General features: G+C 43.0%; 3 protein-coding genes across 5 annotated transcripts in view; 2 read left to right on the top strand and 1 right to left on the bottom strand.

Annotated features, from left to right (window-relative positions):
* Positions 1-13,290, top strand: part of prmt3 (protein arginine methyltransferase 3) — an 88,297-nt gene extending 75,007 nt beyond the window's left edge. The window contains exon 16 of the mRNA XM_050052750.1: positions 13,022-13,290. Within this exon, the coding sequence (XP_049908707.1) occupies positions 13,022-13,131 (110 nt within the window). The 3' untranslated portion in view covers positions 13,132-13,290. The remainder of the gene's footprint in view (positions 1-13,021) is intronic.
* Positions 1-25,777, bottom strand: part of txlng (taxilin gamma) — a 765,700-nt gene that overhangs the window by 483,600 nt on the left and 256,323 nt on the right. The gene's annotated exons all lie outside the window — the stretch shown is intronic.
* The window catches only part of slc6a5 (solute carrier family 6 member 5), a 34,984-nt gene continuing 27,009 nt past the window's right edge, over positions 17,803-25,777 (top strand). The window contains exons 1-6 of one of the 3 annotated variants that reach the window (XM_050052579.1): positions 17,803-18,661; positions 19,613-20,092; positions 21,747-21,894; positions 22,443-22,574; positions 22,709-22,882; positions 24,656-24,806. In XM_050052579.1, coding sequence (XP_049908536.1) covers positions 18,659-18,661; positions 19,613-20,092; positions 21,747-21,894; positions 22,443-22,574; positions 22,709-22,882; positions 24,656-24,806 — 1,088 coding nt within the window. In that variant the 5' untranslated portion in view covers positions 17,803-18,658. Of the gene's footprint in view, positions 18,662-19,473; positions 20,093-21,746; positions 21,895-22,442; positions 22,575-22,708; positions 22,883-24,655; positions 24,807-25,777 lie in introns of those variants that run through there. The other 2 variants (XM_050052571.1, XM_050052561.1) reach the window with 2 other exon arrangements.

The raw sequence follows: 25,777 nt of genomic DNA, 5'->3' as shown, positions 1-25,777 counted from the left end.
TATGATGTGGTGTCCAGGGAATCTGTAGCAGCAACTGTGCTTGGACCCCAGGAAGACTAGTAGCTACCTTGGTAGTGAAATACGTGAATTAAGCGGTCCGAGAGAAGTGAGTGATGCAATTTCACATCATACGCTTATTCGTGAGAGTTAAAAAATCTGAACTTCAGCGACCAATTTGCGCCACGATAGCCAATCAGCATTGAGATCCTCCTGTGACATATGACGCCGAGGACATACCAGCAGAAGTTCATTCATCGATTCAGCAATTTCACGCGCGCATGATGTGCGTCAACACAAAATATTCCAGCCTTCAAACTGGAATTTTTGTGTTGCATTCGGCATAAGAGTACAGAGACTCTCACCACATTCTCCCATACAAATGGAAATGATAGCTTTATATCAATTTCAAAATTCTCCAGTTTCCAGTTTTGAAGACTTTCTCACACCTCACCATAGCACTAGAAGCCTTTCTTGTTTTATTGTGAGATATTTAAAGTGGAAAATGCAAAACCTAGGAGGCAAAATAAAAAGTCCCATCAGCATCTTATCTATCTTTTCATCACAGAAAGTTGTCACGCTGTTAAAAACCTTTGAGATTTCTGGATGTTTTCTTCCTCTATTCAACCATGATGTTTTCTACTCATACTCACTACCCAGTTCTTTTGCTTATTCGAGAGAGACAGGAAAAATAATTTATCCCAGGAGGACCTTTCTGAGCCTGAGTGGTTTAGATTAGTAAATTGTTGATTAACTAAATATGGGTGTTGCAAATCATAGCATAAATATATACTGATTACTCTTCTGTGTTCCCGACATATTCAGTCTTTATAGATGTTACTGCCGTACACTTATGCCCACTGTGCGCGATATCATAATGGGAATCACAGATGTGTCTGCTGATGTGGGGATGGATGAGCCTCGGGGCCGGCTGTCCACTTGCTGAGCAGATATAAGATGGAGTCTACTGTAATAAATGACCTGCAAAGGGACGGAGAGGCTTGATGTCCGGCGGCCCTTAGCCAAGCTTGCCCACCCCCCCCTGCTGGCGCCAGCCAGGACGATAAGAACATCAAAACCTCTGACGCTGCTCGAACGCTATCGCAGGCTTCTCGCTGCGCTGGGTCAGATAAACACAGCTGAGTCTGAGAGCTGAGGACGACAGTATGCTAACACAGTGCAGAAGTGGGAAACTGCAGAGTGAAACAGACGGATTTCATTTGATTATCTGGTGCAGAGTGTCGGGCTCTGTTCCTTGTTTCACTTGTTCAGAGCAGAGATACATAATGAATGCAGATGCTTCCATACGGGGCTCAAGGGGACATTCAACAGTTTGATGAATATGATGTGAATCATATGCTTAGGCCTTCACAGACCTCAATCTCAATGCAGCTAAACACAGTTAGACACCTATAGGTGATAGTGGACCAACCTGTTGGACTGCCCTCTCCGCCAACATCAACATAACACTGAATGACGGAATATTTTCTCTTTTCATCCTTCAGTAGAGTTTCAGAGACTTGGAGAATAAAAGACAAGGAACAGTGAAGCTATTGAAGCGGCTTGTGGTGGATCAGTACCTTACTATGACATTTAGTCTTGTTTTTTCCCATATTTGGTCACCAATATGTCCATACAAACATGCATGTCAAATGTAAACCTCGAAGCCCTTATTTGCCCCATTTATCTCTTCTTAAGTATATTTCTCCCCTTTTTAAGGGGGAATTTTGTGGAAGTATGAAACAAAACCTTTAAACTGAAAATAAACTAATACCATTAAGATCAGATTCTGATTTAACCCTTAAACCATCACCAGGCTGAAGTTGATTAGTGACAAGATATCTAGAAAACTAAGGACTGGATTTCTCTTACATTTGCTTAAAATCTGGTGTGCTGATTGCCATGACATTTGAGGCTCACTTTTGCTCAACTTTAGATACATATACAGTAAAGACACGGATGGAGTCTTCTGTAACTACTCTGTACTGTGTTCATTTCGTCCGTATTTGCTCAAAGATAAAGATCAAACAGAGCAGTACAAGCGGGAACTGTGGGGGCAGTGTAGCATATTTCAAATGAGACACAACCGTAGGACCCAACAAAGACGTTTTAAAAATGGCGAAACAGAGCAAATCAGTAATGTAGTGAGTATTTCATGTCAGTATTTAATGCAGTCACAGAGCACTGCCATCTTCAACGCTGCCTCCGTTGAAAGACAGATTATCGTGATCTTTTCCACCTACGCCTTGTTTGTTGTTAAAAACCTTTGACTCTGCCCTCCAGTGCCATTTATTGAATGTATCTATGCCAACATAAAGGAGACATGGAAGTGAGAGGGCAGTGATGGTTACAACAGTAAAGGGAACAAATATATTTTTGTATGTAAAGGGGGTATAATAAATTAGCCCTCAGTGAGCATATTAATTAAGAATTAAGAGGATGAACCCTTTCTATTGTGGACACTAAGTACAAAAGTACAATGTGTAGTAAAATTGTTTTGCTCCTGTAGCTCCAGAAAGCAGAAATCGATAGATACAACATATGAACAGTAGCACCACTTTAAATTCAAAACCCTAAATGTCAAGGATTCAAGTCCACCAGCTGACGGAGTTCCCTGTGTCTGTATGGGTTTCCTCTGGATGCTCCAGTTTCTTCCCACACTCCAGAGATATTCAGGTTAGGTGAACTGGAAACACTAATCTGCCAGCAGGTGTGAATATAAGTGTGAATGGTGATAGTCTGATTACCCGTCGAAGGGCTCACTCTTACTCCGTTAGTGCCGTCACAGGATTCCGTCCTCAGCAGCCCTGCATTGGTAAAGTGTGGATCGATGATTGATTAATGAATATTTCTCCGTCCAAATTGGAACAAACATTTTACACCCCATCACTGGGAAGGGACTAGTTTGCTGTTAGAGCAGTGTGAGGGCCCTGACACACAAGGCTGGCAGTCTGCCGGCAGCCAATGTTGGGCCAGCGGTGAATGTGTGTCGCCCTAGTTTTTACGGTGTGCCCCTCGCCATCGGCACCACTCTGCCCTTTGTCATCTTTTATCGTTTTTTTTTAGCTGATTCAGCATTTTGAATTAGCATCGGAGACTGTTGAGCCTGTCGCTGAGTGAAATTACTAAATGGCAGTTCAGCTTGTTATATTAGGGAAGATTATGTTTTTAGCCATTTAGCTCTTGAGCAAAAACTGTTTGTAATTGTTTGTGTTATTGTTCATCGGTGCACAGTAAATAACATTTGTTCTTTCAACGTCAGGTTATGTTGTTAATGTGCTAACTGGCTGACTAGCGTCTTGAATCCGCCCCGTCAGTCCTCCAGTGTTCTTTTATGAATGATGAATACAGACCACTGCCACCTGCTGGTATAAAGAGTTATTTCCTCTCATGCAGGCGCAGTGTACGTGCTAGTTAACAGTTGGCTGTAGTTTTTGTTTGAGACAGGCAACGTGAGGCGATGCAACAGTTGGCCTTCTTTGCGACTAGTTTGTCGATGTCATTTTGGTGTGTCTGGCCTTTTCGACAGTCTCCCTGTCTGTCTCTCTTTCTTTCTTGTTTTTAACCATGTGTCTGAAGTGACAGCCAGGAGGGTGCTGGGGCTCTTCAGGTTACCTGGGAGCATTGGGACATGTCACAGGATTAGCCAGGACACACACACACGTGTTCACAGCCTTAGCACAGAACCAGCCAGTTACAAACTAGCTGAGTGTAGCTCTAGCTGATGGTGAGTCTCTGTAGACTCAACTGTCTGTGCTCAATATGTGAACCAAGCCAAGTGTGAGGTGGAAACGTTTAAAGGAAGACAAAAATTAAGGCGGAAGTGTGTGAGCGAGGGAGTGAGCGGCAGGTTATTGATGTGTTCGCTCCACCCCGGCACCCTGACGGTCCCCAGCCTCCTCCAGGGGCCGTAAACCAGAAATTGAGTTTTTAACAGCATTCACCGGCTGCCTGCTAGGCTCCTATGGTGTACTTTACAACACACACACACACACACACACACACACACACTGCTCCTTTACACACTCAAATTCACAAGAGTACTTGCATACTTCTATACTAAACTCCCCTCTGGCTGTAAGAGAAAAGTTCCTAAAGTCACCTTGAAGATGACAAACTCTCTCACACACACACACACACACACACACACACACACACACACACACACTCTCACAGTGGCCTCTCCTCCTGGGTGTTGACTGAGAAGCACCTTCAGCTCTGATCGGCTGTAGTGAGGGCCGGGCATAAACATCCAGTGGTTTGTATTAATACCGACTCTGTCTGAGGTGATTTATCATGGTGAAGACCGAATCCTATTTGATGTGTTTGTACGAGTGCAGCAGTAATTAACTCGGAGGCTGCGCTTCTGTGGGAGGTGCCGGCAGAAGAGAGAGAAGGCACGCAGCAGGCTGGAACAAAACATCCCTGCAAATCCTCCTGGCTGGCAGCGTAATAAATTAAACAGCGAATCATTTGTCATGCACTGGTGTGTTTGTGTAGCTCGAGTATTGAAGAGGAGGGTCCTTTTTCACAGCTTTACCTACTTAATGTAACCAGAGAAAGGAGGTCACACTTTTTTTTTGCAAGAAAGTCCCATGATCCTGGAGGTGAGGCGGTGGCCTGGTTACCTGCGCCCATGGGCGTTTGTTCTTGTCAGGACTTTCATTGGACAGTCAGGTGGTTTTTGTTCCCACCCTCTTGTATGAGTCACCTCCTCTGTCCCGAGTCGTGCTGTAGCTCCTCTAAAACCACTCTTTCCCCCGCCCTCACCTGTCCAAGCTCAGTTTATTCGCTCACCCCATCGCCTCGTTTGAACTCCGAAGGTCCTTGAGCTGTCGTACAGAAGCTGCAGAGCCAAGCTCCAGGTTCTTCAGGGCTGTAATTCAACACACGGGCTGGTTTTGTGTCTGGACATTGGTGCTTGGGATTATCCGCCCATCAGCTCTGCTTCTTGGCTCCGCACTGAACAGGAAAGGCCTGAGAAGTAAAAGCAGATTAAATGAAGGTAGACAGGAGCAAGAAGGATGATGTCAAAGATATGTGGCTAAAATGTAGCCGTGAGCATTCACTGCGGTGTCAAGAGAAATGAAATGGAAGTCAGTGCATCCCTGTGTCCCATCCCAATGCTCTTGGTATTTCAATGACAGATAGGACTTATGAGTCACAGTACATTTACTTCACATGGAATGAGTTCCCCTTTCACTGGGACATAAAGTCCAGGTACGTAAAAATCTGTAAAAGCTTATTTTAAAAATGAGTCTTAAAGGAGCAGTGTGTAAGATTTAGGGGGATTTAGTGGCATCTAGCAGAAAGGACTGCAGATTGCGACCAGATGAAACTTTTCCTGGTTACAATTCCCTCAGTGTTCATTGTTTAGGAGGTTTTTACTTTTACAATATGAATTTCGATACTTTTCGATACTCTTCAGTACTTTTCCTAAGGAAAAGTCCTTTTGGATACAAACCTTTAGAACAATAAATAGTAGGGGTGTAACGGTACCAAAAAAATCATGGTTCGGTAAGTACCTCGGTACGGACGTCACGGTTTGGTAACTCAAATGTTCCACCAAGTTTGTGTTGTCTCGTGTTGTCTCCCTTTGCGAGGCAGACTTTCTCTTGTCTTTTTTCACGTGCGCCAGCTGCGAATGTTGATACAGGTGTTGTCATACACACCACTTGTGCAATCTGTGCTCCAATAGGAACAAGAAAGGCGTTTGTGTGCATAAATGAGTAAAATAAATTAACTAAATTAATGAATTGAATCAATTTCAAAGTACCGGTATTTTCCAAATGCAGTATAGTACCGTTTGGAATACTCTAGTACTGCGGTACTATTTTAGTACCGGTATACCGTGCAACACTACACGCTTGAGCCGGCTGCAGTTGTTGCCAGGTGCGGTGAACTAACGAGGCGGAACATAATTGGCGTCACTGCAAACTCTGAATCCATCGCAATGGTTCAGCATATTTACTTATATATAAACGGAAGTCGGAAACGGAAATTCGCCTCCTCCGCCCAAATCAAACCGGAATGCCAAAAAATCGGGGGTCTGCCCTCAGAGGCTGTATCGCCGTCTGCCGGAAGTCAGATGCCGAATACAGCCGATGGGTTCCGAGAATGCATCTGAGGTTGCTATGCAACCATAGCCAGCACCGTATCATAGTCTACTTACCAGAAATCTGAGAGCAGAGCTGATCTTCCTCCAGGCGCTGTTTTGTGTGTATTAGGCCAAAAATATTGTCCGTGGGACAGGTGTAAAGCTCTTGCATCCACACACTAAAACGATTTACTTCTTCTCCATATTTTTAAAAGACTGATATTTATGGAAGAAGGGAAAGATATCTGTCGGCTGTGATTTGTTGGTTTTCGTCACATGACGTGCAGCGCACTGCTGTGTTCCAAAAGTTTAACTCAGTTTTATCTCGTAGTCAATCACACCCTGAAAATAGGTGCTCAGGAACGCCGAAATATCTGCAGAGGTCTCTTCCTCCCCAAACAATCGGACCCAGTGATTTAAACCGCTAAAAACACTGAATAAAGCAGTTTTACGTTTAAAAAAAAAAAAAAAAAAAAAAAACAGCCCTTCAATCACGGAGGAGCTGCTAACTACGGTGGCTGACGCAGTTAAACAAATGGCCCTCTCTAGAGTGTTTGGTTACTGTTTTGGGCTACTGTATAACACATACATGGCAGTGTCACATGGCGATCTCCGTAGACGAGGACCCGCTCCCTATGTAGATATAAACGGCTCATTCTAAGATGATGAAAGCACAATGATTCTTATTTTCAGGTGATTGCACCCCATAAAGAACGTGCTTATTACATTATAAATCATTTCTGCCAGTATATCCCCGAAGCCTGTTCACTGTACCTTTAATGTTGAAGCACTTCAGCTCAGTCGACTCTTTCCATCACTGTATGGAGCTTCAGATGAGGTAAGAGTGTGAGCTAAATGGTTAAAATGTAAATGACAACAGTTTAAATGAATCACTAATGCGAGCCGTGTATTTCCAGTGTAATTTCATGGAGAAAAGCTGCGTTGGGCTGTTTCTGTGGGCCTCGTTGTGCTTAATGACACTGGCATGTTGATGTACGACATCGTGGTGAAAGCCCGGCTCCATTCCCCGACTCATTTCCACACATGGTTAACTCTTTCTCCCAGCATCTGAGTGGCCAGTTTACTGAAGCCTCTTCCACGGGGAGTTTGGTCTGACTGATTACAGCAGAGCTGCTGTAGTCACACTGCCACTCAGCAGACATTCGGCTGGTGGTTCTGTTGGTATGTCTCAATACTTCAGTGTGAAACATGAGGGGCTGGATGCACAGTTTTCTGCAAAGTTTTGAGGGCAAACATCTTTGGTCCCAAACCTCTTTTTTTCTTTCAGTTGTGTTTTAACAAAAGGTCACCAAAGGTCAAGCAATTATTTCTTTAACCTTTATCGGTCTAATGCCAACTTGAGTTTAACTGCAGTCATCCGCTGCCTCCCATGAGCACCAGGCTCCGCTGCTGTTACCAAATTATAGCTGGTGTGAAATTTAGGCTCCTCCTGTCATGTGCTATAAAATAAATGAAAGCAAAGATAGTTTGGGTTTTTCTTGGGGGGGGGGGGCGTCTTTATAGACACTGGGTAAATTTCATAAAAGACAATATTCCTACTCAGCTGTTTACATGGCTAATAAAAACAAATAACTACCAATATCTCCATTTACATGCAGCCGTGCACACACAGGTTAATTTGCCTAGCATGTCTTTTATCATGTCAGAGGATGGAGAAGTGACAGGGCTGGGCTTTTCAGAGTTTACCACCAGTGGTGGACTTGATCAACTGCGTGAACACAGCCTCCCTCTTTCATTCATTCAGCCACCTTCTTGAAAAGGTCAGAGTTTATGTAAATCCCAAAACCTGTTAATAGAATAAAATAGAACATTTTTGTCCAACAAACATAAAAGACAGCACTGTAAAACCCAAACAAATTGTATGACTTAAACCCATTAAATCAACTCACAGTAGAGCTTAGATTCTCTGCCCGAGCCCGAGCCCGGCCCGCGGGCCCAAGCCAGGTCGGGCCGGCTTGGCCGACCTGTTGAAGTGAAAAAACGAGTACTGATGGGAACAGATGAGTGGAGTCGATGTTTAACCGGCGCGGAGAGCGCAGGAGAAATGCGCTGCCTGTGTGGACTAGTCTAACTCACCAGACCTTTCTCAAGAAAAGAAAGGTCTGGCTGGGCCGACTCTCACTTTAAGATTGGAGAAAAAAACGCCCCGGCTGCTTGTATTTCTTTCAACCAATCACAATCGTTCTGGGCAGTGCCACAGCAACGGTGCGCTTGCAAAAATATTGCCGGGGGGAAACAGGTTTTGGTGTAACACGCCCACAAAAATATCGCCTACAGGACACGAACCATGGCAGAAAAATGGCTACATCCCCGCAAGATCAAACACCGCAAAAGTTAGTAAAGGACGTGTTGAAAACGGTTAAACTGCTACACAACTGGAGGTGATAGGGCGGGACTTCAGCGGGTGGCTAGTTCCGCCCAATGAGAGGCTGATCTATGCAGCGAACTTCCGCCCACTCAGACTAGTGTGGACAGTCAAGCACCTGCGAGTGTACTCGCAGGACTTGCGCGGCACTAACGCGCTCGGTGTGTCCTTAGCGTTAATTATAACAGCCAACTTATTGAAAAATGTCGGGTTTAAATCGGGCTCGGGCCCATAATTACAGTTAATTGGACGGGCCGGTCCTGGACATAACGTGCACGGGCTCGGGCCGGGTCAGGCTGAATTTTTTGGGCCCGATCTAAGCTCTAACTCACAGTCTGTCTGTGGTTTAAAACTCATCAGTCACTTCGTTGAGTTAAGAACTCTGATGGCACTCGGGATGAATGACTTCTTAAATACATTTTTTGATGCCAGAGGGACTCTACAGCGCCTCCCAGAGCTCAAGACCTCAAACTGGCTGAAGAGAGGATGGGAGGTATCTCCCAAGATACTCCTTGCTTTCTTCCTTGTCCTTTCTGTAAAGAGTTGGGTCAAGGGCTTTTATGGCTTGCCAACTATTTTACTTGCCATTGTCACAATCCCAGAGAGTTTTATCTTGGATGTACAGTTAAGATCACCGTACTAATGTTTAAAAGTTGGAGTGTTTCTCCTTCCGACCAGAAATGTAGGCTTTTCTTTTGCTCGAGCATCTCTAGCCCAGCGTTTAAAACTGTTGACTAGTTTATTTGTATACAACATATCCATGACAACGCACAGAGCTGATATAAACAGGCAAGAGGCCGTGTGTTGCAAACTGCAGTAAAAACCCCAATTGAGACGCATCTTCTTAATGTAACGTGTACATGTCCAAAGACACTCCTAAAACCTGAATAATACCAACATATCTGACATGTCTTAATCGGAAAATTCCACATTCAGGCAAAGGCCTGATTTTAAATATACAAACAGAATATGCTGTATATATGACTCACACTGAACATGATGCCTCACAGTGCATGCAGCCAACTTGATGTGCATAGAACTTAGACATTTGGGAGATCTGCATGAGGTTGAGCAACACCTGAAAGGGTTGATCAAAGAGGACCTGAGTCCACTGGCTGATTCTAGTGGATTTTGTTTTTTCAGGTTCAGATTGTGGAAATGAGAATTTGTGGTCCTATAAGTCAGATGCACACAGACCACACAACAGCCTTCATACAGAGATCACCAGTGTTTATCCAAACAGAAAACACAAACCAGGCATGTGTGTTAGTGACCTTTTCTGTTACAGTTGGGTCGTCTTGCGATCGTAGTGTCAGTCACTGACCCAGTTCATTAAGTTGGTGATGGAGTGGGGGGCACAGTGCATATAGTCTGTCAGAAATCTGCTGCAAAAGTTCAACATTTCGCAAACACATGGAAGATTGTGGAGGTTCTCATAGGAATGAATGGACTTCTGGTTGACTTGCATGCCTACATAGAGCCATGTGGAAACGAGGCGTTAATCTGATATTCCCGTCCTCCTTGATATTTTCTACAATTTTTTAATTTTTTACCCAAGGAGCAGGGTGGGATTGGAGAGTAGTATACGTACTCTGAGTCTGGACTGGAGATTGCAGTTATATGCTGTTTGTTACCTCCGCCGAGGAGGTTAATTTTAAGTTTAATTTGTTTGTTGATTTTTCAACATTCATTCATTCAATTTCCGTAACCGCTGATCCTGTTAAGAATCGGTGGGGGGCTGGAGCCTATCCCAGCTGACACTGGGTGAGAGGCGGGGTTCACCCTGGACAGGTTGCCAGACTATCACAGGACTAACATGGAGACACAACCATTCATGCTCACATTCACATTTATTGGCAATTTAGAGTCACCAGTTAACCTGCATGTCTTTGGACTGTGGGAGGAGTCAGAGTAGCCGGAGAAAACCCATGCTGACATGGGGAGAACATGCAAATTCCAGAGAAGGGCTCACCCACCCCCGGGGTTCGGCAACAATGTTAACCACCGTGCTGCCCATTTTTCAACACCGGGATTATGAAAAACTTCTGGTCCAGATTTCATTAAATTTGGTGGACAGGTGCAGCATGGACCAAGAAAGAAGCCACTACATTTTGGAGAGGATCCCAAACACGGGGTGGATACATAAATCATTTTTCACTTTTGTTAACATTGGGAGATAGGGCATTGGCCGGAGGTTTGCTCTCTCTGAATGCCCCTCTAGTTATTTCTACATTCCCATGTGCCTTTGGTTTAGTTGCTTGTTGACTTTAGATGCCAAACTTTGCCTCATTATTTCTTGCTCTACAACTTCACTTACAAAAGAACTTTATATATTTAGCACCCAAATCTGAAATATATTTATGTTCCTCTACAATTGGAGAGTTGAGGTCTTGTTCATTTGTCACACTCTGGTTTCTGCTGAAGCACCCACAGAGTGAACACTGCGTCCGTCTGTCCTTTCTGCAGTGGACTGACAGACCCAGAGAGTGGCGCCAGCAGCACAGACTCAGTGACAGCACTGTTGGCATGGTAACGAGTGAGACGTGACAGCAGTGATGGCCGACGCTTCGATGGAGAAAGTGCCACAGTCAGCATTTTCTCTCCTCGTCCTCCTCTAACCTCCAGCGATGAAGAGTGCGTAGCACGGAGAGGAGGGTGGTGGTGGTGGTGGTGGTGGGGGGGGGGTGCTTGTTTGCTGTGTGGATAAACATTCATTTACCTCCAGCAGTCAAACGTGAAGTTAATCAGAGTGATTATGCGTCATAATCATCAGCGTCTTCTCCCGGCCTCCCGGTTGCTCATGCGTCGTACTGTAAATGCACTTCCTTCTCACTGCCATCTGGAGTATTCTGCATGTCTGCATCATACACACACACACACACACACACACACACACACACACACACACAATCTTTCTTATTAACATACATTAAACCACATTGCCTTCACACACATCATTTCTATAAGCACCAGTGTGTGTCTGCTCCTACTGCAGAGGCCTGAGCTCAGCAGCTCTGTACTGCCGCAGGGCGTCAGGAAGATTTCTTTTTATGAGCAGTTATTAATTTCGTTTTTTTATTACGAACACACTGATCGATGTTGTCTGGCTTTTCATGTTTTTTTTTTAAGAGTCTGATTTAACGGCGGAGCGTAGACATTATGGTCGTGATATACTGAGGAGGGTTATCAGACGGAAATCAAATGAAAAACAGTTTTATTTCCTTGAACTTTCTCGCAGGTGAACAGAAACTAAATCCTGCCAGTTGTTCTCAAACAGCCTGTTGGGGGGAAATAAAGCACAGGAGCAGACGTATAACTTCACATACATGGTGTGCCATCCCAAAATTAATGGTTTCCAAGGAGATAACCCCCCCTTTTGGGTCACATTATGCCATGAACACACACATGCTTTAATTGACTTTGATTCAGTCCCACTTATAGCTGTCTTGCTACAGTCAGCACTCCTTAGCACACCAAATGTGTATTAATCCACAGCTGGAAATAGTCCCTAACAAATGTTTCACTTAGTTCTGTTAAATGAAACTGAGTTTTTCTACGGATTTGTTTCACCATGAGCAGAAGGTGTTAGAACATGTCCTGTACACACACACTGTACTGCACAGAAGGCAGGTTATAATAATGTGTCCTTACTGTCCTGTGAACCAATCAGATTGTGTTGATCTTGAGACATGAAAACAGCTACACTTTCTCATTATATAGCCTTGGTGCATTCATTTCCTTTCTACTTTATTTTATTTTGAAGAACTAAGTGTCACACTGTTAAAGTTATCTCAAACATCACTTATGATCCAATAGAGGTGTGTCGGGGTTTGTTTTACTGCAGACTCTGCCCTCTGCCTGTATTTTCCTATTGTCTGTACAGGAGACGTTTATAGGCGTGTAGCCCCACGGTGCTCAGGTGAGGTTGGGGCTCAATAAAAAGGTAGCAGCCAGGTAGACCGTAAGCAGCAGGCACCCAGAAGACACAGTACCAAAAAATGTAGCGAGGCCAAACACCAAACAAGAGTGAATCTAGGATTGGCTTTTACAAACAGTAACTGCAATCCTGCGTAGTTTATCTTTAAAGTGGACTAGAAATAAATCTATCTGACTGGAATCCCTTAAACTTAAAAACCAAATATTCTCTCTGCCTTAAAGTCTTCCTCAGTCTTATTTGCAGGTATCTATTTGTCTTTATCTTTGTGGGTTTTCACGCTGCTCTTGCTATTTTTTTCTCTCAGAGTTCTTCATTTTTGTCTACATGAACATTTTATATTATTTTCAGATTTCTTGACAAACTCTGGGGTGAGAATGAACTTAAAATAACCTTTGACTTTAAAAGCCTGTACAAGCTCTCGTCTAAAGTTTCTGTCGAGCTCAAAGTCCTGCTCCTTGTTCAAAGTGAACATCTAGACACCTCATTCCAGCTGAACCCTGCAGCAGTGGCTTCTGTGATTATTACACCTTCAAACAAAGAGGAGGAGGGACTCTCCTGTCTCCCAGTTTGAAACCAAGTGTGCATATCTCTCTCTTCTCTTCAGGGGAGGAGCTCAGGGGAAAGATCACCGTGCGTAAAAACAAGAAGGACCCTCGCTCACTGTTCGTCACCTTTGACCTCCGAGACAGGAAGCTGACTTACAGCCTGCAATAACGACGGCCGTCACATGGTACAACATCCAGCAAATATAGCCCACTTTTTAATTGAGCATTCCTGTATTCACATGTCGGAGCAGGATAGAATATAACACTTTGATGTTTCAAATGTTAGGATTGTTTATGTGCCTTGTAATAAAACAAACAATGTATGAGATTTTCTCCTTGTGAGTGTGTTTTATTTGATTACTTGAACATGATCACACATCAGTATACTTTTGTTTTTTTTTATTTGCAGGTCAAATGGCAAAGTTAGATTAAAAAGCTCATATGAGGTCGCGGATACAAGCAGCTGAAATGAGTTTCCTCCATGGGGTGTCTGGGCTCAGCCTTAGAGATAGGGTGAGGAGCTCGGAGTAGAGATGCTGCTCCTTCGCGTAAATAGGGGTCAGTTGAGGTGGTTCGGGCATCTGATCAGGATCCTCCTGGGCAGACCTAGAACATGATGGAGGGATTACATATCTCATCTGGCCTGGGAACACCTTGGGGTCCCCCAGGAGGAGCTGGAAAGTGTTGCTGCAGAGAGGGACGTCTGGGGTGCTTTGCTTGATCTGCTGCCCCTGCAACCCAGCCCCGAATAAGCTGATAAAAATGGATGGACTGATAGGTTAAAATGTAAAGTTTTCAGATGTCTAGTTTGCATATGTTTTGTTTTAAGGGCATTACAGTTACTGTGTTTCCACGTGGAGCAGGTCACAGCTGCACGTTGAAATGCAGTCATAAAAATGCCATTGAAACAATAGTTAAATGTAACCTAGATGTCATTAAACTGGACTTTTCAATCCATACCTGTGAATAGCCAAAACCACACTTGGCCTACTTAGTGTTTCAGACCACTTTCATCATGCACCGTCACGCGCATGCATCACTGTGTCATCCAAATATCCAACAAAAGAAAAAGCACTGAGAGGAACTGGCTGCCAGCTCTTTGTTAAACAGATTGTGTGCTTTTGCCAAGTATTTCTCTTAATCCCCCTCCACGTTCTCCTCCTTATTGTCCTACTTTGAGCTACGTGAGATCTCACCGCGGGCGTCATCCATCTTCCATGAGTTTACTGGGACAATACGAAATGAATTTGAGCTTAAAAAAGGCTGACTGAAGCCTCTTTGCATACTTCATTGAGCAGCTCTGCTTACAATTAAAGATTTTTTCCTTTCTTCTCTGCCTGAGATGATGAATCCTGGACTCTGAGGAAGTGTAGCGGCCTGTGAGGAGGAGGAGGAGGAGGAGGAGAAGGAGGAGGAGGAGCAGACTGTGGGGCTGGCTGCCTGTCTTATTGGCGATTTGACATTCACCACTTTCTACTGCTTCAGTGTCCTCTGCCATTATATTAATACAGTCTGGTCTGCGTGCTGACAGCAAACGGGGCTCAAAAGAACAGGCTTTTTTGTGCAGGGAGAGGAAGTGTGTGCATGTTTCTGAAAGTTGTGATGAAAGGAAACTCCAGTGGACTGTAGTTGTCTTAAATACCCTGTCAGCTCTTCAACCACAGTCCATTGAGTAGTTTCATTTTATACCTGCTGTTACACCTTGATGGGTGACATGAATCTACATAGGATATTTTTTTGAAACCCTAACATGCAGGATTCCCACGTCTCTCATGCTGTGTGACATTTTCTGGTCTTTAAAAACACTTAAGATTTATATCTTTTTATATAGCTGACAGAAACTGTTGATTTTGTGGTGCTTGAAAATCTTCAGTGCTTTCAATTAGCTGTCTGTTAAAATAGTGTCACAGGCAGCCATTTATTTCTGAGATGCATAGTGGAAAACTGCATAAAAATACAGTTTTTTAATTTTATAAACCAAGTGTGCCTCATAGCTTATGCATAAGGAAGGTCATCTAACAAGTCAAAAATATGTGCAGCATTTAGCTTTGCTTGTATTTTCCCAAACAGATTCAGATACTTTTACTTCATTTTTAGATGAATAACATTTATTTAGGGCCTTTCTTTGGGCTGGCCCTTGTCTGCCAGCTCTCTGAAAACCTTTTTAAAACTAATTTGTAAACTTAATTGAGTCAGAGCCCTGGAGCTCAGAGAGTTTACCTCATATTCTTGTTTCAAACTAAACCGCTGCATGAAAGGAACAAGCGCCATTTAAAGACAGGCATTATTACTGCAAATACAAAACATGTTAACTGCGTTTTCTGGCAGCAAATGGCCCCTAACTTAAATTGTAAAGGACTGATGATGATGATGATGATGATGGGAGCCGTGGGCCCCTGGATGACCCCCTCCGCTGAATCACTGCTTTCCAGGCGCTTCAGATGGATGCGGCTTCTTATCAGTCAGGCGACAGTGGGAGTGATCAATTAATTACACGCGCTGGTGTAATTAACGAGCACGAGGAGACACCGAGAAACCCCTCCGCGAGGCGGTTAGTTCAGCTCCTCGATCAGGACTTAGTCACTAAATTAAAGAAAGGGAAACTAAAATGATTTAAAGCGGGAAACAAAATCAAGAAACCAGAAGGACCTCTTTATTTATTTATTTATTTATTTAAATTTGTCATTTAAAGGTCCGTGTGATCGGCCACACGTGGTCTTTATTTTTCCGCACGTGTGCAAAACCCTGCAAATCATGTTCTGCGACGCGCTTCTTTACGCGCGTGTGTGTATATGTCTGTGTGCGCGCGCTCACTGGCAGTCCGCGTGCCCAGCGCACTCTGGAAGACGAGCAGAAATCAATTACAATTATTCTCTGTTGACAATGTAATTAAAGTCAAGGCGGCGGCTAACACACCCGCTTCAGCCTCTTATCTGCAGCGGACGGAGATTTACAAGCGGAGGGAAAGCAGCGTGCACAGTGAGTGGACGGCCCCGCGTGGGACTGTGCGTGTCCCGGTGTCACCACACACACTGTGACCTGCTCAGCTGGAGCCACAGCGCAGGTTGAAAACACCACTGGACACTTTATTTTCATGAGCCTGTAGAAAAAAATAAGAATTTTAATATTGTTTTTATGTCAGTTTGCTAAAGCTGGGGCCTGCAGGGTTTGTGTGAGTGCATTAAAATATAGTAATATAATTTTACAAAACTATAATGCAGTGCCTTGTGTCAGCTGACAGTTAAACAGGAAAGAGCTCTCTACTTATCAGAGTTACAAATATTTTTCTATGAGCCTCTCTGACATACTGGCGATACCTGGATGACACTTCCTCCACCATAATTAGATTTTTTAAAACTTACACTTTAATGTTTTTACCTTAATAGTTGAAGACAAAATGTTGTAGCTGAGAAAGCCCAATTTTTTCACTCTTCCCGTGCATGCTGGTTTCTTTTTTTGAGCAACTTGAAATGAGATGTTAGCAGAGAAATTATTCTCTGTTTCCTGGCCAGGGACGACAGACGGAAATTAGCTTAAAGCTAGCTCAGGTGCAGCTAAGTCCCTGCTAAATAAAATAAATAAATGAATGGATAAGCCCAGATTTTGCAGATGGTGTGTTAAAAGACTGTTTGAAATTTGAAAATCCAATGATAATTTTTCTTTTTACAGTTTCAAGCTATAATAAATGACGTGATTTTGCTGATTTTTGAAGGAAGCATGCAGGTTTGGAAGGCCTGTTTTTGTTTTGTTTGTTTTTAAACCCAACAACATATATTTATATACATTAAAATACACTAAACCCACAAAATACAACCATTTGAATTTGTACACCCCCCTCCCCTAAGCCAAAATAAAAAACATAAGTCCCTCCCCAGTGCTTAAAAATTATTTAAGATACCTCCCCTTTTTGCACCACCCCCTCCCCCACATATGTAATGAACAGTCCCTAAAGGAAGCGAATTTAGCTATTTGATATTAAAAAAACTACTAAAAATTATTCTCACGATGCTGACATCCCACCAGCCACTGTGTATTTCTAATATTTATAATAACAATTATTATTATTAACATTATCATTACTGTAACTATCATTATTATTATTATTATTATTATTATTATTATTATTATTATTATGGGCCTATCTGTCCTATGTTCCTCCTGGATTTATGGCCTGTAACAATAGGCCTAGCTAGCCAAACAGCGCGGTTGCTAGGCAACTATCTGGTTATTTTCGTTAACACATTTCTAATTGGCCTGTCAGGTGTGAGATCAGCGTCCAGTGTGCAGCCACTTTGACTCAGCCAATCAGAGGAGAGGGCAGCAGCTAGTTCGCTTTATTAAGCACAAGTGTTTCAGTGTAGCTGCAAAGTATCGAGAGTCTTAACATTTGAACCTAAATCAACCACCCTCCTGTGTGTGTGTTTGATGTAGTGCAGCCTGTGTGTGTGTGTGTCGTGTGATGCTTGGAGGCCTGAACACTTTATGTTTTTAAAGTTATTCTTAATTAAATGAGGTCACTTGTGTCCTTTTAGCTTTGGGACAAATCCCCTCACACCGGACGTGCAGATGCATTATCCGTTTTAAAAGGAGACTTGGAGGATGGTATGCGCAATGCAGTGTTTTAAAGTCTCCAGCGTGGCACCTTTCTCCCCTCCGCTGTCACTGCCTCCAGTCCGGGCTCCAGTGGTTGGCTCCGGTTCCTCCTCACACACGTGATTTAAGAAAAAAAGGCCTCCTTCTTGCGTAACACTTTAACAAATGAGTAGCTTTATGAAGACCTCGCCCACTTAAAAAAAAATTGATCAATGCTCCTATCGGTGACGCACAAAGAACGTATAGAGCCTGGAGCGCGCCGTGCGTAAAACCTGCCAAGTGGAAAAACTATTTATAGTTCAGACCATTTATAGCTCATAGTCTTTAACAGTCTATACTACCTCTAAAACTTAAGTCTATATGTGTAGGGTATATTCATACTAATGTTTATAAAGAACAGCAGCTTTATTTGATATAACTTAAAACAACAATCTATGCGTTTTGATCCATAGTCCAGATTCTGCATTTTTGCAGGCCTGAATGCTGATGACGGAAAAGAACAAAGGTTTTTTGTTCTCCTAGAAATCAAAAATGTTGCAGACTGCAAGTGCCTCTGTCCCAGGAGTGGCTACTGTACCAGTAACTGTACCAGAGAAACTCAACTCAGCACAGTGCAAACACTATTCAGCCCCGCGTGCACTCTGATGCATCACATCTTCTCCAATAAACCTGGAAATCTTCATCCCAAAACGAGCTGCATGTGCTGGCATGGGATGCGTCCGGGTATGTGTGTAAGCACCCTACACACCCCCAGAGACAAGTGTATTAATCAGCTTTGAAAGAGTCCGTCCAACGCTCACGCATGCCGTGCGTAACCAGAACGCACACAATCCACGCACGCACACACGCGCCCCCGTCGTGTTGGCTCCTGTTGTCCCTTTAAAAATCCGAATCCAAGGCCAATGATTTATCAAACTCCTATTATCAAGAAAATGTCACGCGAAGGGCACCTTGCTCTGCACTGACGCAAACTCCGGTCTTTCCCACGGAGCTATAGAAAAGCTTTGCACTTGGTGCTTTGCGCGGCAACGACCAGTCCGCTCCCAGTCCTCTCTCTGTCTTTATACAGCTGTTCCCAGCCTGCCAGCAGACATCTGCACACAATGGTAAGTGTCCGAGGACATTTTCTTCACTTTTCCACCTTCATTTTCAAATGTTTAGTGAACTTGTTCTGAGCTTTTTCATGATAATGTCGCACTTTATTTTAAAGGAGTTTGCGCTCTCCGTGGTGCTGAAATGCTGCTGCGTCTCCACATTAGAAACTTTTTCAGCTTCATTCAGTCACCAAACAGCAGCTGTCCTCTTATAGAAGCTTTAAGTCTGAGTTTTTAGAAGTTTAAATGTGAGGGAATGTTTCATTGTAGTCCATGGTCGCACTTTTCCTATTTTTTTTTTTTTAAATATATTTGTTTTCTATTTGAACAGAAACGATTGAAACCAGATTTTTTCCCACTAATTAACAGCCTAACTAAGCATTAATCAATCATCAGTTTTTTAATAGACCCGCACCCCCCCCCTTTTTTTTAGATACTGGGGGCTTTTCCGGTTGCTTTCCCGCCCCCCTCAAAGCTACATTTCAGGCAGTCATTTGTAATTCTGCCGCCCCGGGTCCGCTCACTGCTGTAACGCCGGTGATCTTGCATGCCTGCCGGGGAGAGCGGAGCCACCGAGAGACCCGCAGCAGCTTGTCTATTGCCCATAAAAATCAGTGGATGTGTGTGGCTGAATGACATGAGGGGGAAATGGGGCGTAAAATTAAAGAATCTTGCAGAAAGCGAGAACTGGAGAAGCAAAGCAACCCCCCTCCCTCCATCACACACACACACACACACACACACACACACACACACACACACACACACACACACACACACACACACCGGCGCACCCGGTAGACTGAGCTGAAACTATAGAGCAGCCAGAGCCAGAACATGCTGCAGAAAAACGTTGCAGAAAGAGAATTGAGCATTTTTATTCCCAAAGCAGAGCTGGGCTGCAGCAGCCTCACAGCTCCATGGTGTCTGTTGTGTTGCTGATCTGTCACTCCCATGTTCCAGGATTTCTCTGACCAGAGAGAAATGGCCAAACAGCCGGCCAGCGCCAGCGCTCCCACCGGCTACATCCCGGCGCAGCAGCCCGACGGAGCTGCGGGACTTACAACAAACAAACCGGACAACACGGCCGCGTGCCCGCCGCCCGCCCCTCGCCATCACCCAGCGCCTCAGCCGCCGCCTCCCTGCAACGAGAGCAAAACTTTTTGTCCCACGGAAAATAAACCGGGAGATCTGGACAGCAATAAAGCCTATGGGACGTTTAAAAGCACCCCGCCGGCGGCCCCCGGATCCGTGGCCGTCAACTCGGCCTTCAGGAAGGATTCCACCGGCTCGGCCCGCGGGGGGTCCGCCCCGTACGGCGACCCGCTCCGGGCCACTGCAGAGCAGAACAACACCGCGGGCAACTGGACGGCTATGAGCCAGACCACCATCATACTGGGAACAGATGGGAACACGTCTGTTCAGCCCGGCACCGTGGCGGGGGTAAGTCAGCTAAATGAACCGTTTCCTTAACGAAGAGCTGCAGCGGCTGCGTGGAGGCAGGGGCGGTGTGTGGATGTTTCCGTGTGACGCTGATAGGAGAGCTGACTGGATTAACCTGCTGCCTCCAGACAGGGAAGGTGCAAACCCCTGGGAGCTCTCAGCGCCATGCAGAGCTTTAGTAGATCAGTGCTGCTGATGTGTGATGGAGTGAAAGAGAGGGATCCACAGTCTGAGGCTGAGCTGTAGTGTGTAGCTCTTAAAATGTGATCTGGATTGTGTTTTAGTCACTGGACTGTTGTGTTGTAAAGTCAGTCGGATCAATGATTGTGAGACCACAGCATTCACTGATCATTTATTATCGGGGTGTTTTAAACACAGAAAATTCATCTTAAATGATAAATATTTCCTTCCTGTCTTGATTCAGGCTGCAGGTTATTCCACAAAGCCACAACACAGAGCTTCAGTTACCATAAACAGAGCAGCTAAATTAATGAGGCCATAAATTCTGAGACCAACATGAGCAAAAGCTGAATCTCAGCTCCCTAAGGCTGGCTGCTTGCATGTAAAGAGCACCACTTTGGGTGGATCCTGAGCTATTTGGCGTCCCTGCTCTGCGCAGCGTCCCGTCCTGATCCCTCTGCACCAATCTGGTGTGCCATCCAAACTTTCAAACCTGCTTATGTCAGCTAAACACCCGGAAACAAAACGAATCATGAATCAGTGAGGTGAATGATCAGAGCGCAGGCTGCGTTATTCCTGAATGAAACCATTTGTCTTTCTTTTTTTTTAATATATCAACCGATTTCCGGTGATTTGTTCGGCTTGATTTTTGCTCACAGTTACACTGGGTTACATGATTACACACAAACAGGATTCAATTATAGTCTCGCGGTATTTTCGGTGCTCCCTGCTCCCAGCAGACACACTTGGTATGGCCCAGAAGCCCAGGTGTTATCCGGCTGATAGACAGCACTGTATTACACCAGACTGCGGATTGTTTCCAATCCCCCCGCGAGGGCTCCCCCACCCCTCACACACACACTCTCTCACACATTCCCATGCATGGTGTTTGTGCTTAATATTCATGCAGCCTCTTTTATGAATGTGCTCAGATCCTGCGGTGCAGGTGTAATTATGTATTTTTGTTAATATCTGCTCGCATTGTATCAGTGGACCATTAACAGTTTTTTTAATCGTTGCACGTGAGATTTAGGAGGTAATTTCAAGCTGCTTGGCGCCAATAATGGGCCTGTAAGTGCAGCTGAAGATGAGTTTTATACACAGGCTTGTTAGGAAGGAAGCAGGTGCTGATCTCTGAGTGTCAATGCATCTGTAACCTATGAAATTAATATGGAAGAGAAAAAGCGAGAAAAAAAGTAACTGGGGGACAATTTGAAATAAAGAAAATATTTTAAGTTTGTCTTTTTAAACGAAGAAAATATTTGTATTTTTTATATTAGAGTTTTCTTTCAAAAAATAGTGTTTTTCATGGTTATTGACTGATAAATCTATTTTTTTTTAGTTATTAAATTCCGAATTTTTGGGACTAATTTCGTTGCTTTTATTATTATTATTCCAACAGATACAGTTGGAGTGTAGTGCGACAAGGCTGGGGCTTTATTTTGGAGAATAAATTAATGTTTCTTCCTCTCAGGCTGACGATGATGACGAGGTGGGAGATGAGAATAAGGCCAGAGGAAACTGGTCCAATAAACTGGATTTTATTCTGTCCATGGTGGGCTATGCGGTGGGACTGGGGAACGTGTGGAGGTTCCCTTATCTTGCCTTCCAAAATGGTGGAGGTAAGAGCTGTGGGTCAATGTTTTATTTTTTAATTTCCCGACATAAAAAACAAACGAAAAATCTGTTCAGAAAATGCGAATTTTGTTTTCTTCCAATGATAGGCCTTTAACCAAACAAAAATACTACATTAAAATATTTTTTAAAATAGGTAAAACACGCGAGACTTTGTTTAGCCTGTTTATTTTCACATTAAAAACGAAAAAAAGATAAAATAAAGCAAAAATGCAATAAAATAATGTATTTACATTATTGGGGCTGCTGTGAAAAATGTCACAGTTGATAATAATATTCCTAAAATCAATAGTAACAATAATTATCACTGTTATCATTATTATTTGTAGTAGTAATTTGTTCAGCTCTGCTCGAAGCCATTTACAGATGTTTTTTTATTCACGTGTTATGTTTAAATATCAGCAGATGAGGCGCAGACACGAGCAGGCTACTTGTATATTAATTTCTATTTTATTTCGATATCTATAAATGTTAGTTTCAGGCTTGTGTGGCTCTTAGACTGTGCTCTGCAGCCTGCTGTTTCGTTTCCTTGCAGGAGCTTTTTTGATCCCCTACCTGACAATGCTGGGCATTGCCGGCATCCCAATCTTTTTGCTGGAGGTGTCCCTGGGCCAGTTCGCCAGCCAGGGGCCCGTGTCCGTGTGGAAATGCATCCCAGCTCTGCAAGGTAACCTGCCACAACTAACCAAGTCAAATACAATTCAAAAATAAATTCACAAATAAAACTCACTTGTTCTCATCACGAGCTCTCTACTTTTCTTAAGAGTAATTTATATATTTCGTCTCATTTATTTATTTTAGGTTGCGGGATTGCCATGTTGATAATATCTGTCTTGATAGCCATATACTATAATATTATAATGTGCTGGACACTGTACTACCTGTTCGCTTCGTTGAAGGGCTCACTACCATGGGCTAACTGTAGGAATGAGTGGAACACGGTGGAATGTAAGGACAAAGACATGCTGCTGTTAGGTAAGATACACACCTTCACACAGACACACACACTCAGACACACACACATACACCAAAAGCACCTCTCTCTCTCCACAATGCGCAATGCGTCATGACTCCCTCAGCTGAGGTGTCCTGCAGTATAATGAATCCTGACCTGTGATCTCTGCGGTGTTCTCACTCCCAAAAACACTTTAAATCCTGAGCAGTTATTTGTGATAAAACAGGCCAATGAAATGCAGCAGGGCCTCAGTCTGACTGATTACACTCAAACAAACATTTCATATATTTTTCCATCTTCTGATGTGTGATAAGTCAGATTTTTATCCTGTAAAGCTGCAGCAAACAGCTGAAGCAGTCTGATTTTTAATGAAACTGACTGAAATCATGTTTTCACTGTGAGAAAATGTGCCAGCAGGGCCACGGAGGTGTTTAACGTCGACCTGCGTCGAATGAATATCGAAATTCCGTTCATTTGGTGAAATATTTGCCTTTAGCGATTCTGTGAATTCAGCACAAAAACTGCTTGCTTGACAAATTTACTGTACAGGCTGAGCTGCTGCAGTGCTGCAGTGCGCCCGAGACTGACCCCTGCCGGCTGACACACGAACTGCAGGCCCATTCAACACTGTAGTCTCTCTAACACTCTCTCAGCCTCGTAGAGGAACAGAGACATATGTGGAAAACATAGGTGTAGATTTCAGGGTGGGACCCAGGGGACACATCCCTCTCAATATTTACAACATGTGCATTTGAACCTCCAAAACTTTAAGACATTTACACCATAAATAGAGGCAGGAAAATTGATAAATGGTGCACAAACATCACCAGAATGCAGGAAATTAAGTGTTTGATGCTCTAAATTTTCTACCAGAGGACCCAGCTGTTTTATATGTGCCGCCCCCCAAATTGTTGAAATTAAACCTGTGCCGCCGGAGGAAAATAATATATAAAGCATAATTATATAAAACAGTAAGAAAATCTGCTGGTGACAATTTTGAATTAAGTAATTATGTAACCTGTAATATATTGTTGAATGATAAAATGATATGAACACATTTTCATTTGGATACACACACACATATTAGTTATATAAAATATAACTAATATGTGTATTATTATTTTTTATTTATTAAGACTGTAAATACACGAGGTTTAAAAAATGAATCTATGCTACAGTATCAAAGAATATGGCCATAAAAATACATCCTCAGCCATATTCTTTGGTACTGTAGCATTAGATTCATTATTTAAACCTCGTGTATTTGCAGTCTTGCTCTGCCTGTGAGTGGCTGAGTCCTTGTTTTGTTAAAGATAATATCAAGAGAGATAATCAGTGAGTATTTTGTCCTTAATTTAGAAAAACAAATGTGCAAAGCATCATGTTTTCTGCATTAAAACCAGGTTTAAAATAATGTAAGTCATATTAAAAAAGAAGCATAAAAAGCTCTTCACACTTGTTCTGATGTGTCTGCATGAAAAATTGTGCAGTCAAAGGAAAAACAGGTTTTCTTATCTTATCTGTCCCGGAGTATCTGAAATGAGGCAGATTCAGTATAATCATTTCTCTTATTCACATCTGGCTATATATCAAAAAGAACAAAAACACAGTTGGGTTCAGCTCTCACTGCTGCTGTCTCCAGATCAGCCTCTTCCCTCCAAATCAGATCCAGCCATGTATTCGCTCCCACTTTGCTCTCAGTGTGAGACCCTGAGCACACAGCAAGCTCTGTCCCACAGCAGCACTCTGCCAGTCTCTCCCAGTTGACGTGTGTTGGTTTCTGATTGGAACAGACGCGTGCATCCTGCGGGACAGAAACATCACCTCCATCAAGAACTCCAGTTTCTGTCTGTCCGCAAACGCTGTGGGAAACCTGAGCAAACTGATAAACATGACTGTGGACGGCAACAAGACCTACGTCAGCCCCAGCGAGGAGTACTTCAAGTGAGTGGAATGGAAAAAACATTTATAGTAGAATTTAAATTCAATAGGAACCTGTGCAGTTTTGCCTACAATTTAAATCCATAGATAAGACATAAAATCTGATATCTATTTTTTAGCTACTCTCCTCATGCAGATGTTCGGCTTTTTAGGGCCTTTAAAACTGTTTCACCCGGCAGCATTAAAAGGTTTCTTGGCTTCGTCATAATGATAATCATAGCTAATGTTTTAAAAGTCTCCACAGAGCCACGTGTCAACAATTTTGGTCTAAAAGAGGACAAATAAATCTCAAAATTTAACACACACACACACACAAAAAAATCACCAGAATCAGAGAGAGCAGTTTCACCTGATCATGTTCTGCAAATAAATCTTTGATATTTAATATTTATTTTGAACATGTTAAAAAAAAAGACATGAACATACAAACAAGCAGACAGACAGAAAGAAAGTCATATTTACAAATGATGAAAAACACAATGAAAAGCAGTTTTCATTGTGTAGTTATTTTGATTTACACTTTCAAAAAGGAGTTATTCAATTCCACCCCTTCTCCTTCAGTCATTGAGTGAAATGAAACAGACATCTTCCGTATATAGATACACCTATACCTAAGACTTCTCTTAAAACAAGTATAAAAATCTGCCATTGCAATAAAGGTATTAATGTTTATTTCCAATAGAACTCAATAAAATACAAAACAAATACAACCTCTTTCAGTTACAATCAATAAATGTGTAACAGTCTCTCGAATGAGACAGAAAAAGGTGACTCTCTGCTAAAGAAAAATGAGACCTGATCATATATATATTATATTCTATAATCAATGTGATTTATGTTGGAAACTGGTTGAATATTAGTTAAAAAAGAAAATAATAATAGTACCCCCTTGATAGGAAATGTAAGACTCATAGGACTCAATGATACCCATAAATGACTTATTATTGAGACATGTTTCCAGGCTGAGTTTTGCT

Source organism: Epinephelus moara, chromosome 1 (assembly GCF_006386435.1).
Source record: "Epinephelus moara isolate mb chromosome 1, YSFRI_EMoa_1.0, whole genome shotgun sequence".
In the NCBI taxonomy this organism is placed as follows: Eukaryota; Metazoa; Chordata; class Actinopteri; order Perciformes; family Serranidae; genus Epinephelus; species Epinephelus moara.
This window is presented reverse-complemented; position numbering and strand designations above follow the sequence as displayed.